Source organism: Trichoderma virens (assembly GCF_000170995.1).
Source record: "Trichoderma virens Gv29-8 chromosome Unknown TRIVIscaffold_6, whole genome shotgun sequence".
Lineage (NCBI taxonomy): Eukaryota > Fungi > Ascomycota > Sordariomycetes > Hypocreales > Hypocreaceae > Trichoderma > Trichoderma virens.
The window spans coordinates 2,498,524-2,511,320 of record NW_014013743.1 but is presented as its reverse complement, the minus strand read 5'-3'; the positions used below and the strand labels follow the sequence as shown (position 1 = coordinate 2,511,320).

Here is a 12,797-nt window from a genome sequence, read left to right as displayed (position 1 = left end):
ACATGTGCTCGTATGTGATTACGCTGCGCCCGCTGACACGGCACCCTCCAGCTTATAGCCCTTGAATTGTCTTGCGGGCACCTTCTTGTCGAAGAGTAGATCGAGTTCCTCAAACGTGCGACCCATTGTCTCGGGCACGCGGAAGTAAGACCAAACGAGGCAGATCAGAGCAAGACCACCAAAGAAGAAGCCCAGTTTGCCCTGCAAGTTGGCCTGCTCCGGGTTGATCATGTAGGGAATGGCAACGGTCATGACAATGCCCAAGATTCCTTGAGCAGCAGTAGCGGCAGCAATTGTCTTGGAACGGACGCGGGTAGCTGAGCATTCACCGAGCAAGACGAAGCAAACGGGGCCGATGGAGATGTCGTAGAAGAAGTTCCAGATGAGCATGAGTGACGACTCGGCCCAGATGGCACCTGAAGGTCGGCCGGGAATGCAATCGAGGATACCGATGACGAACTGGAGGACGACGAGCCATGCGAGACCCGACACAAAGAGCGTTCGGCGACCGAATTTGAGCATGAGAACCCAAGAAACAAGAGTTCCAACAAAGCCGACAGCTAGAATACAAAAAAGAGTGTATTAGTGAGGGAATCCGATTGGCAGGAATAACGACGACACGATAACTTACCCAAGAATCCAACGGACATGTTAAAGGCTTGGTCAGTGGGAAGACCAGCTTGCTGGAAGAAAAAGGTGCCGTAGTTGATGAGATAGATGCCGCTGAGAACCTGAGTGCAGTAGACACCCATGGAGATTTCGGTACGGCGCCAGTTGTCACCCTTGAAGCAGTCCCAGTATGTGCTACCAGCCTCGAGCTCCTGCTCCAAACGATCCGTCTCGACGATGAAGGCTAAGGTAGCTTGGACATTGACCTTGGGCGATGCCAATCTCCGCAATGACTTTTCAGCGTCTTCCAAGCGGTTCTTACGGACCAGCCACCAGGGACTCTCGGGGATGAACCACATGCCAGGAAGAATGACAAGGATCCAAAACCACTGGAGCAGGAAAGGGATCTTGTAGGCCCAGTGGTTGTTCAGCTTGGAAGTGCCAGCAGTGACACCGTTGCCCAAAAGTTGGCCAATGACGAAGCAAAGGTTGACAAATGAGGTGAGGTGACCACGAAGCGCCGTGGGACAGACCTCGGAGGCGTAAGCCGGAGCAATGACGACGAACATTCCCAGGACGAGACCAGCCAGAAGCTCTCCGGCAAGAAGAACACTGAGACTCTTGGAGAAGAACTGAATAAAGACGATGCCGGCGGTAAGGATGACGCACACGCCAAAGGTGAGTTTTCGACCAAAGTAATCCATGGGGTAAGCAGCGAAGAGGGCGCCGACGACCTGACCGATGGGGTTGCCCATTGAGAGAGCAGTCTGCCAAGATGCTTGAATTACCCACTGCAGGACAATAAGTCAGTATTTGTGCTTGGGGTAGAGAATGAAGAGCAAACACTCACATCACCCTTGTATAGGTGTCCAAAGTCACGAGCAAACTGGGGCGTTGAGTAGAGGTTTCCGATGAGCTGAGGATCAAAGGCAAGCATGATGACACCAATAGACACAAAGCCTGACCAGGCAATGGCCTTGGGATACAGCTTCAAGGCCTCGCTAAAGGTGAGCTCATGCTCGGCTCGAATAGCCTCGATGGCTTCACTAGTAACACCGCCATGCTTGAGATCGTGAACCGAGTCTGGCCGCGTCTCTTCGCGTTTGAGATCGGTTTCCGCCATGGCTGTGATGATTTATCGAGTCGTTTGTGGCGTGAAAAACTGACGGGTGGAAATATTATGAGACAGAAAAAACACCCCTTGCCTTGAAGCAGTGCCTGTTGAAGAGGACTGAAGTCGTCACCGCCGAGGTTGAGAACCGCCAGATGCAACCAACCTTGAGCAGGTGCAGATAGGCAGGACAGCGACTTCCGAGCTGTGCGAATCGCAAATCAGAGCTAGGGAATCATGGATATATACCAAGTAAGGAGGTGCACATGTGCTAAGGAGTGGAGTGCCATGGCCGATAAGGCTCCCGCCACTGTGCAACTGCTTGGAGTAGCTCTTGGACCGATGTAACGAGATTGCCACTAGAGACAGCCTATACCATGGAACAGGCGATGTGAAGGGGACATGAGTGGTACAAGAGACGAGCTGGGAGGCGCCGATGCCATCAGTCAGCCAGCTCGAATTACTGTAACAGTTAGGTCGATCAGAACTACTGGGTTGGATTGCACACCTTGTGGCTCTCCCCCAGCTAGCGAGCGTCTAGTGTGGTCGTTTCGAGATTGGAGAAGACATGGCCGATCCCACACGTTATCAGTTCAAGGTTGCTAGCGCGGCGCAGAGTCGTGCAGAGGACTGCAAAGCAACCATTAGCACGGCTCCTCGACGATTGTTCCACCTATCAGGGCGGCGGAGAGGTTGGCAGGGATATCTCTGCGCTGAAGAGTCTAAGGGAAGCTTAAAAAGAAACAATTTTAGGCTTACCAATGGAGGAAGGCCCCTGAAAAACATCGACCCAGGGTCATTCCATCCATCATGTACGAGTACAAGCAGTGTTGGGGTGAGACAAGCAAGCCATTTCCAGGGCGCAAAGTGGCTTGTTGGAGAGCAATAGCCGTTCTGCCCTGGACTTGTGGAGGTTCTCCGTATTACTGTACAGGGAAAGCCAAGAATGATTAGCGGGATGGAGGCAAAAGATGGAGAGAGAGGCAAAAAGAGTGGAGATGAAGACATGAAGAGGCGGGAGAAAACCCCTCGACCATTTGCGGGGGTGGAGAGTGTGTGCCTTCTCGTACTATGTACTGTACCGGGTATGGGTATGGAAGAAGAAAGAGAGTACCTTAGTAATGAAAAACTCGAGACAAGGATTTCTCGTTTGCCTATGGATCCTCCACTCCTCTCGTCAGCCTGACAATTCCGGCATCTTCCTTGAGGATTCGATTCGTTTTCTTGCGACATATTTTCTTGTGGACATGGCCTGAGTCACCAGCCGTTATCAAACACCAATAGCCAAGATAACAATCAGCTCGTTATCTCTGCTTCAATCTGCTCTCCTCGTCTTTGCCCGATTACGGCGGCAAGTATTTGCGGATCCCAAGCGGGCTTGGCTCCAGTTATTCGCAGTTATCCCAGGCACTATGGAGTACGAGATACGATACGGACGTGCTTACTGTGCCGTACTCGTGGTTGACCACGGCCCCCCGCACTCTAAGACCAGCCACAGGGCCCTACTCCAGAAGAAGCTACTTGGTACGAGGTCCAGGCACAGAGTACGAGATAACTGCAGTGGGGGGAGCTCTTCAGGTTAACGTTGCATTGTGGCCGCTCGGCCTGGATTTGCTCAGTGACGAGACCCGAGAGCGAGCCGGAGGGAGGCAGTCGGTTTATACTACCAGTGGCCGGGTTCCGCAGCTCCTAGTGACGGCACTGCAACGTGTTTTGCAAGCCTCGGACCCAGCTGTCAAAGCTCAGCTGGGCAATGACATGGCAGCAAATGCCTGTGAAAGATGTCTTGGCTCTGGGGTAGCTGGAGATGGTGCTAGCCACAGTAGCTGTTGCTAGCAGGCGGCTACCCGTGCTTGGCTGTGGCCAGCCGAGCTCCGATCGTGATGGGTGGACTTGGCGAATTCGGGAAAATGAGGGCCTTTAGCACATGAAGTGGGAACAAGGCATCAATGATACGGCTTCGACTTGCAGCGCTTCACGCAACGTAGCCTGGCATGGTGCTGAGCGCTGATCAAATGCTGAATGCTGAAGCAATGGATCTCTTAATGGATCTCTTTCGCTGTTGGATTCAGCTTTGGGCACATGTAGTCATTGGCTTCACTGGCTACATGTACTACGTGGGACATTGGTGACCATTGGACGTAAATGGATTCAATGAGATCATCTCAAGCCGGGCGCAATTGGGCAACGTGACATGATGACGAGAAACGACTCTTCCGGGATCTTGGCTTGATTGGTCCATTGATGTGCGTGGAAAAGGAGACGGAGAATAAATCGTAAATGCTACCTAGATCCAAGTATTCTCCCGATCTCGGCGTTACACGAGATGGCGCATTGACATGTGCAATCCATTGTTTGTCGGCCTCAACAGTCTCACCTGAGATTCATGCAACGAAACTTGTATGAAGGAGATTCCAACAAGTCTGATGCCTGCTAAAGGCGCTTATAAGGGCAAGCAAAGCAGCTGCGCTGATCAGAGTCATGCAGTTCGACCAAGGCCGTCCGGATTGATAGAAGCTACCGCGAGAGAACGAGGCCACTTAGATAGATCGCCGTCAGCTTGTTTGATCAAGGTCTTTCGGATCGTTCGAGGTCATCTCAATCAATTAAGTTCATCCCGTTCATGTTCGTTAGTATAGATGGAACTAAGCTAATAGTCAAAATATGAACAATGTGGGATAGTCATTGACCATTGACACAACCGCTATCTTGGCATCTTCTACCCATGTGCTTACTATCTATGCGTATTCTATTATAACTTGGACTGCCCTCTCTGAGCTATAACAGGTCCAATTTCATCCGCTAGAGCGAGAAGCTTCTCATCTTCAAATCTTTGACCAATCAATTGAACAGATATCGGCAAGCCATGAAACTTTTCGGCATCATATAGCTTCTGGATTGAAAGATCCAGCTCGTCGTAGCAGTCCTCAAGCTGCATCCCAACATCTATACTCTTATCCGCATTTTCGTTCAATGGTATCGAAATACTCGTCCAGTCTAGCAGGTTTATAATGCTGGTAAAGCCAAGCCAGGTATAAGTGTCAAAGGGAACAGCAGTATGCGGCGCATTGACAAACAGAATACCGTCAAGTGGTTTGCCGTCGTGTCGCCAATATCCCTTCATCAGCATTGCCATGCGAGCCACTTGGAAGTTTAACTCGTGCAGATACTCGACTGATAGTTCCGGATGCGCTGATTTGCGAGTGATGAATCCCATTGCTTGGACAATCTTGGTGTGCGGCTCTGATTCTAGCAGTTTTCGCATATGTGACAAATCCCCAAACTCTGCAATCTCCTGCAATAAATCCCATGCCATTCGAAAGGGAGGAGGCGAGAGCTCAATGACCTCGTAGCCAGCTCTCTTGAGCCTATCAGTTGCAAGACGAAGACCTCGGGCAACGGGTGGGTGAAGATGTAGCTCATCAATCTTGAGCCACACGCCGATTCCTGGCTTGACGGGAGAAGCGATCTGCATCCAAGGATGAGGGTATAAAAATGGACTGTCGTTCCACGGCTTCGCCTCTGCCATGACTCTAGCCGCGAGCCTTGCATCTCTCACCGACCTCGCCAGAAAGCCGCTGACGGCTGGCGGTCCCAAAGACGTGATACCCATGATGCCTTTGCCCAGGATTCTCTGGCCGTCAATCGGGATCCTGTATGCGCTGGGCTTGTATCCGACAACTCCACATACCGCCGCGGGCATGCGCACGCTTCCTGCTGCGTCTGTTCCAAGTCCCAAGGCAGAGCCGCCCATGGCAATCAACGCGCCTTCGCCTCCAGAGGATCCGCCTGCTCCAAACTCGGCGTTGTAAGGGTTCACCGTGCGTCCAAAGACAATCGAATCCGTGTCAGCAGTCAAGACGGTCTGAGGAACGGCCGTCTTGCCGATTATGACGCAGCCAGCATCGAGCAGCATCTGCACTGCCTGGCTAGTCGATTTGGCTGGTTTGAAGCACAGCGCCGTGATTCCCATAGAGCTGTCGTATCCCTTGATGTAGAATTGATCTTTGATGCTGATGGGAAGGCCGTGTAGAGGGCCGACGGTCTTGCCATGTTTCTTGAACTCGGAATCCAGCCACTTTGCTCTCTCAATGGCTTCTGAAAACATGATTTCCGTCAAGCAGTTGGTTAGCTGATGCGCAACGGCGGCGCGTTTGCAGAATGACCGAGCAACATCTTCAGCCGTGACTTTGCCGGTGGAGAGCAGAGCAAGCAAGTCGGTTGCATCGCGAGCAGGGTTTGTGAGGGCCAGATCGTGCTCTGAAAGGACTCCGCATCGAGGAAGAAAGTCTATGGGTCTAGTTCCAGAGGGAAGAGGTTCTGCTAGACGCCATTCGGAGGGGATTTTGGAGCCCCGCTCGGCGCGTTTACGAGCAGTGATGTCCTGCCAGGATTGAGGCATCTTGTGAGTTTGAGAAGGTGAAGAGCGATGAAAGGATAAAGATTCAGGGGATCATTAATCTAATAAATCACTGTCTGTGTGTTGCTTTCAAAGAAGAGACAAAGTTCCCACATGCCATGAGCTTATAGGAGCACTTGGACGCTGGATTTAATAATCAGCTAGTGCCTCGGCAGGATGCGATGAGGCGTCGTCAGCATTTGAGATGGAATGTTGACATGGACAGGAGAGATGGAGCGGATCAACCATTGACCGATAGGATTGGAGCAAAGATCGACATGTTCAATGAGGCCATTCTCAAGATGAAGCGCAGTGAGAAATACTTGTCGCTTGGTGGCCACGCCGCCGCAAATGCAGGTACCGCGATGCACTCATTGGCCATGAGATGCACAGGTGAGGGTACTTTGTGAGTACAGAGACGCCATATGAGGTGAATTGAATCTCACCGTCAGCAGTACTGTGCAGCTACTTGGCATTTCATGCGATACAACACTATCAGGCGTATTCAGAAGACCGGTCAAACGTGACAGCCTGAGGGAAGTGTCGCTTCCAAATCTGCTTCTTTGATGAAAAAAAAAAAAAAGCCACCACACTCACTTATGGAAATGAACGAGTGAGTGCCTGGACACCGGGTGTGGTCGAACAACCCCTCTCATCTCCAACTTTTCTGAGGCGGATAGCATTGCTCTATCTCTAGACTTTGGTGTCGAACACATCTACGTCCTTTTCCCGTTCAGATATCCATGAATGAGCAGCTCCAGGAACAGATGGATCCCAACCTGTATGTACGGCTCGTGTCTGCTAATCACCATCTACCCAAGCAACTGAGAAGTTTCCAGCAGTAGCTCAGGAGCATCCAGTTTCATCGACAGGACAAGATGGAGGAATCAGAATGGTCTCCTGCCGCCCGGAGAAAGAGCTCACCTTCTCAGCTCGAAAAGAGAGGAAGATTCTATGCCGCCGAGAGGACACATCCGCCGTACCAATTTTGAACGTACATTGAAGCCTTTGCTTGTCAACAATGCATCCACTCCATCAAACGATAAGTGGCGCCAGACGCAAATGCAGGCACAGATCCAGATTTCAAATCCTACTTCGAGATTTCTCCAGCCTACCAGTCAAGCATCCAGTTCACGTTGTCAGAATGAGAAAAAAACGTACGTTGCCAATTCAGTATTCTGCATTGATACCCTGTACTAAATCTCGATTACTGACACAATCGCTCTAGGGTATCACGGCCATTCTGCAATTCGCTTCCCATATTGAAGAAAAAGGCAGACTCCCACATGAATGCAGCGGGTTGTTTGGCGCCTGCATTGGCGTTGGAGCCCAACGTGCCGTGGCTGTGCAAACGTTGATAGGTCAGCCTTGGGTATCCAAGGATTGTTTTCGGTGTCCCTCAGCTTCCTCTCCTAAATCTGCTGAACATAGTATCGACATTTGACTTGGATCAAAGTATTCCTAACAGTGATGGACACCGTCAGCTCGAAGCGCGGCAAAAGAATCCGGGCCGACGACAGCGACGATGCAACCTCACTGCAGACACCTTCCAAACGACCAAGAACTGAAGAGAGCCTCGTCAAACTGCGATATGACAGCTACACGATCGCCTGGATTTGCGCCCTCCCCATCGAAATGGCCGCCGCCAACGCCATGCTCGACAGAATCCATCAAAAGCTGCCTTTAGATGCAAAAGACTCCAATTCCTACATCTTAGGCAACATTGGACCACACAACATTGTTGTCGCATGCCTCCCCGCAAACCGCTATGGTACAAACCCTGCTGCAGTTGTGGCTACCAACCTGGCTCGCACCTTTCCCTCCATCAAGGTCGGGCTGATGGTAGGAATCGGTGGCGGAGTCCCCGGCAAGGTTGATATACGCCTTGGTGATATTGTCGTCGGCAATAGTGTAGTGCAACATGATCTTGGTAAAGTCGTCCAAGGTTCCCGGGTCCATCCAACAGGAGTGCCAAAATATCCTCCAACCAGACTCTCGACGGCTGTATCGAGGTTGCAAACAAATCACGAATATACCTTCAGCAGAGTGCCGACTATCCTTAAAGAAATGCTCATAAAGCATCCGAAAATGATCGAATACATCCATCCGAGCTCATCGCAAGACAAGCTCTTTCGCGCTACCTACTCTCATAACCCAGAAATTGTTAGCTGCGACAGCTGTGATACGTCCATGTTAGTTAGCCGCCATCCTCGAGAGGACAGCAACCCTGTCATTCATTATGGTAATATTGCTTCTGGGAACCAGGTGATGAAAGACGCCATCTGCCGAGATGAGATAGCTCGACACCATGATATTATATGCTTCGAAATGGAAGCAGCTGGATTGGTTGATACTTTGCCATGTTTGGTGATCCGAGGAATCTGCGACTACTCAGATTCACACAAGAATAAGCAATGGCAACGATATGCAGCAGCGACCGCGGCGGCTTATGCAAGAGAATTGCTGATAGAAGCTATACCGGAGATTGTGATGGAGCCGTCCTCGGGGTCTGATGAGCCATGTTCAGCCGGTATACAAATTCCTTTGTGCGTACTTAATGAAGTGTGTCGGCTAACCGGCCAATGCATAGAGCCAGAAACAACTTTAGCTGCGCGGCTGGCAACAGGTACACAATGGACTGCTCTCAAGATACTGGAATTCTTTCGTGTCTTGGCCCAGCAACAATTCTACAAGCAGGTGCCACTCAGCCCAGTACTTGTGATCGACTCTAGGGGCTGCCGCTTACCCTTCCATCTGGAGACGGTTGACTCAAAAGAGGTAATTTGTTTCACGCGTATGGAATCTGAGAAGGTGTCACGCTAACGTCTCTCTTAGCTCTTCGTCAAGATACTTAAGCATAGATTTAAAGATCTGGGGACCAACAAGATAGAACGGGGTGAATGGATTCTAGAAGATCAGCAAAACGGACAGCAACTTGATCTTTCCAAAGAATGGCAGTCCGTCATAAAGGTCCTGATCTTTTTTTGCACTTTAATGGTTGCAATTACTGACCGATCTGGACAGCCGAACCAGGTGCTTAGAATGAGCATGATATTCCGAAGGCAAAACAAAGGCTCCACGAAATGCCCATCTTGCGGTTTAATGAATCCTGGCCTCTCAACTGATACAATTCAATGGTATGCTATTGACAATTTCTCGCGAGCAGCACTACCTTGCCATGGCCCTTTCAAACCACGACCTTCACGATTAATAGGGTAGTACTAACGATGACAATAGTCGCAGATGCTCGTTGAACTACAGGCGAATAGAAGAGATACATGACATCCAAATAGACGAGGGTTGGATCGATACTGAACCAGAGGCTGCACAAGCCACGAAGAGAAATGCCCCAGGTTTGTTCCAAAATCCTAGGCCGCTGAAGTCTCAAAGTCCAGAAGACGATATCGGGCGATACAGGCACGTTCAACTAGTAGACATTGACTTCAATATTGGCCCAACAACGGCAGACCAACAAGTTATGGAGAAAACACGAAAATTTAGCTTGGTGGATCTGGTAGACACCGACAATTTGGCAGAAGAGCTCGCTCGTATGTACGGCTTTTCTGAAGCAGATAGCCTCGCTCTATCCCGGGAAATTGATTCACAGCAAGCTAGCATCCATTTTCCACAGCCACCATCATTTTATTGTTCTGGCAGATCAGCTAGTAGAAACATTTCTTCAAACACATTCGGCGCGCACGCTACAATTTATCAAGGAGATATCCATGATGATGGCGACGTAGAGATGGCACAAACAAGGAAACGACTCACTAAAGACGGAGAAGAGAGAAATGAATTCGAGGTTGGGCTGCAGAGACTGGTCGACACTTTGCCCGCATCAATTCACGAGCATCTGCAGAGCGCTTTGCACAAGCTTGTAGCTGATACCATCGCCGAGAAAAGTAAGTATACTTGTTTCCTGTATTTGACAGATAATGAAAGCTAACTCGAAGCTGAATAGACCTGTTTGCACTGCCATCAATTCCCTTGTCCCCAATCCAACATCACAACAAACCGTACAGCACATACCCGCCTTAACCGAGAACGATATCGTTAACTTTCTTCAGACGCCCAATCCAATCGAAGACCATGATTCATCTAGGAGATATCGACGACGACGACGACGACGACGACGACGACGTATTGAACCCGGCTGCCGAACAACTTACAATATTTTGGGCGTATTCGGCAATAACACTACAATTCATCAAGGAGATATCGATATATCTGCTATATATGGGAGAGAAATTGTCCTTCAAACACATTTGGTGATAATGTTACAATTTATCAGTGAGGTTTTACAGGGACCATGTCTTAATTTGCTTGTACAACGTCCGGGAGAAGAGACAAAGATTAAACACGGGCCCATACAAATGTGCCGGGTGTTCTTTAGCGAGCAACGAAAGCCAAGTAGAGAAAGTCTTCGACATTCAAGATTGATATAGTTATCACGCTTAAAGAGGCAGCATATTGGGCGGCCATGTTGGGCAGCCATATTAGACATCAACACTCCTCCCCTGCCATTCATACTGTCCAGAGTACAAATTTTCCCCCATGCAGCCCCCATGTACGGACTAGAAGATGCAGCTGCGACAATCGTTAGCCACATTGAAGTAGAAGCCTTCTCAGTACGATCTCCAATAGAGACGCCTTGATTAATTTATTAGAAACACAGCATATATTGTTGACCGAGTCGCTGTGTAGTCTGTATGCCTACTTAGCTGATCATGGATGCTATTGAGGCCCGACTGACGCCCAACGACTTTCAATGCCATATCTCTTTCCGGCTCCCCTAAGATATTAGTAGCTACTATACCCGAGCTGCTTGGAGCCAGACATAGGGCTTTCTGAATCAACGAGGCACCTGAGTACAGAGTTTCCTAACCAAGCAAAGCCGACAGTGGAAAGTTGACACATTCTCAGCTTCACTGCTAAGAACTTTGAGCCCAGATCAAGTTCACGTTTCTCCCTTCAAAAGGTACATGTAGGTAGGCTAATTGCCCTGATCGTCCGGATTACGATACTGACCGACATAATAAGGCCTTCACCATGGCTGCGAACGCGCAACAGCAACAGATCGTAGTTCCAGACCGTCCACATTTCCAAAGCTCCGACTCGCATATCAACTTGGGCAACATCATCGACATGAATAAGCTCCTCAAGATTACTGTCTCCAATGGTCTTAAAGCTATCCCAACGGTCGGCTCACTGCTGGGAGGCCTCATTACGGCGCTTTGGCCGGATCCACGCAAGCCCAGCCTGCGATGGGACGAAATTGACGGGAACGTGCGGATGATTGTCAAGGGTCTTTTAAACGACGACAAGGTCCGCGATCTCCGGCAAAGGATCAACTCTCTCCAGGACCTAATCAATAATTACAACCAGACGCCTTATGGGATTAGCCAAAAAGGCGAGCGGTTCACGTTCATCCTCAGCTGGCTCACCATCATCCGGCGCGAGTTCACCGAGAACGGCACCCCTTGGCTCACGCTCCAGTTTTTTATCCCAATGGCCACGCTCCATCTCGGCTTCCTCCGCGAGCAACTCCTGCACTGGGACCAAATCTACCCCAACCAACCCGCCGATACAGACCGTCTCCGCCGGGAACTCAGAGATGCCATCACCATCTACACCACCGCAGCCGACGGTATCCGCGAGAGATGTCTAACGTGGCGTCTGGACGAGCGAATTGTGGTGACGGAGAGAAAAGTCAAGAGCCGGCACCGCATACTTGGTTCTACCTACCACAAATTCGTACGCGACCTCGAAACCCAGTTCTCGCATGAGATCATATGGGGTCCAGAGTTCGGCCCGGGCCGAGGGTATTCCCCTGACCTGGAAGCGGAGAGATATGCTCAAGATCTGCGTGACGCGGCCGGGGCTGTCTATCGACAGCAGATTGACGACATCCTCGCGCCGTCACTGCAGTGGCCGCAGTTTGATCGGGAGGGGGCGTACGACCCTATCAATCGAGATATCATGGCCGGCACGACGGGTCCTATGGGCTCCGGCATCTCGCATTGTATGAACCACTTTAACGATCGCGAGTTCGCGAGGAAGCATGGGCGTATCACCAAGGTTGTGATTCATGCTTGGGCCCGCGTCGACGGATTCGAGATCTGGTACGGCGGTGTCAGTAGCGGTCTTCGTGGCATGTGCGGTGGCACGCCAAGGGTGCTGGAGGTTGGCGAAGGGCAGTCGATTGTTTGCATATCGGGTCGCGTGGGGGTTTACCTAGACTCGATCCGTTTCTTTTTGAGTCCCGAGACGCAGATCCAGGGTGGGCAGGGTGAAGATAATTTCCGAATCGGGTTCCCAGAGGATGGGCCAGGGGATGAACCAGACACGTTCCGCTTGCAGTATGTCTATGGTTGGTCGAACAACAGCTCGGGGTATATCGAGGGCTTTGGGGCAGCATTCCACCAGGTTGAGATTGTGTGAGACTGCCTGCTTCTATGGAAAAGATGTTCGTCAACTTTATATTTCGTTTAATCACAAGGACTTGTCATAGCTTGCCCGACGATGGCGTATTTCACTTATCATACTTGTTTTTCATCCCACCACGGATCCGTCTCATGCAAGTGCAGCGAGATTTAGTGCCAATACGGTTATTATGTGGTTGGCGTTATATAAACGAGAATTTAAATGAGAATAGAACTAGAAACACGATTAAGAAAT

General features: G+C 50.3%; 4 protein-coding genes across 4 annotated transcripts; 2 read left to right on the top strand and 2 right to left on the bottom strand.

Annotated features, from left to right (window-relative positions):
* Nucleotides 1-18: 18 nt before the first annotated feature.
* On the bottom strand, nt 19-1,732 carry TRIVIDRAFT_28667 (uncharacterized protein; the record flags this gene model as incomplete). The annotated part of the gene is made up of 3 exons (XM_014101595.1): nt 19-560; nt 632-1,400; nt 1,460-1,732. 3 exons carry the CDS (start codon nt 1,730-1,732, stop codon nt 19-21), a joined length of 1,584 nt encoding a protein of 527 aa, XP_013957070.1.
* Nucleotides 1,733-4,472: 2,740 nt separating this feature from the next.
* On the bottom strand, nt 4,473-6,122 carry TRIVIDRAFT_29685 (uncharacterized protein; the record flags this gene model as incomplete). The annotated part of the gene is made up of 1 exon (XM_014101594.1): nt 4,473-6,122. One exon carries the CDS (start codon nt 6,120-6,122, stop codon nt 4,473-4,475), a length of 1,650 nt encoding a protein of 549 aa, XP_013957069.1.
* A 1,590-nt stretch (nt 6,123-7,712) lies between these two features.
* On the top strand, nt 7,713-8,585 carry TRIVIDRAFT_136184 (uncharacterized protein; the record flags this gene model as incomplete). Its single annotated transcript, XM_014101593.1, has 1 exon — nt 7,713-8,585. A coding segment is annotated over one exon (873 nt), but the record flags the coding sequence as incomplete, so codon positions are not given.
* A 2,583-nt stretch (nt 8,586-11,168) lies between these two features.
* On the top strand, nt 11,169-12,560 carry TRIVIDRAFT_60319 (uncharacterized protein; the record flags this gene model as incomplete). Its single annotated transcript, XM_014101592.1, has 1 exon — nt 11,169-12,560. The coding sequence occupies one exon, from the start codon at nt 11,169-11,171 to the stop codon at nt 12,558-12,560; it is 1,392 nt and encodes a 463-aa protein (XP_013957067.1).
* Nucleotides 12,561-12,797: the final 237 nt, after the last annotated feature.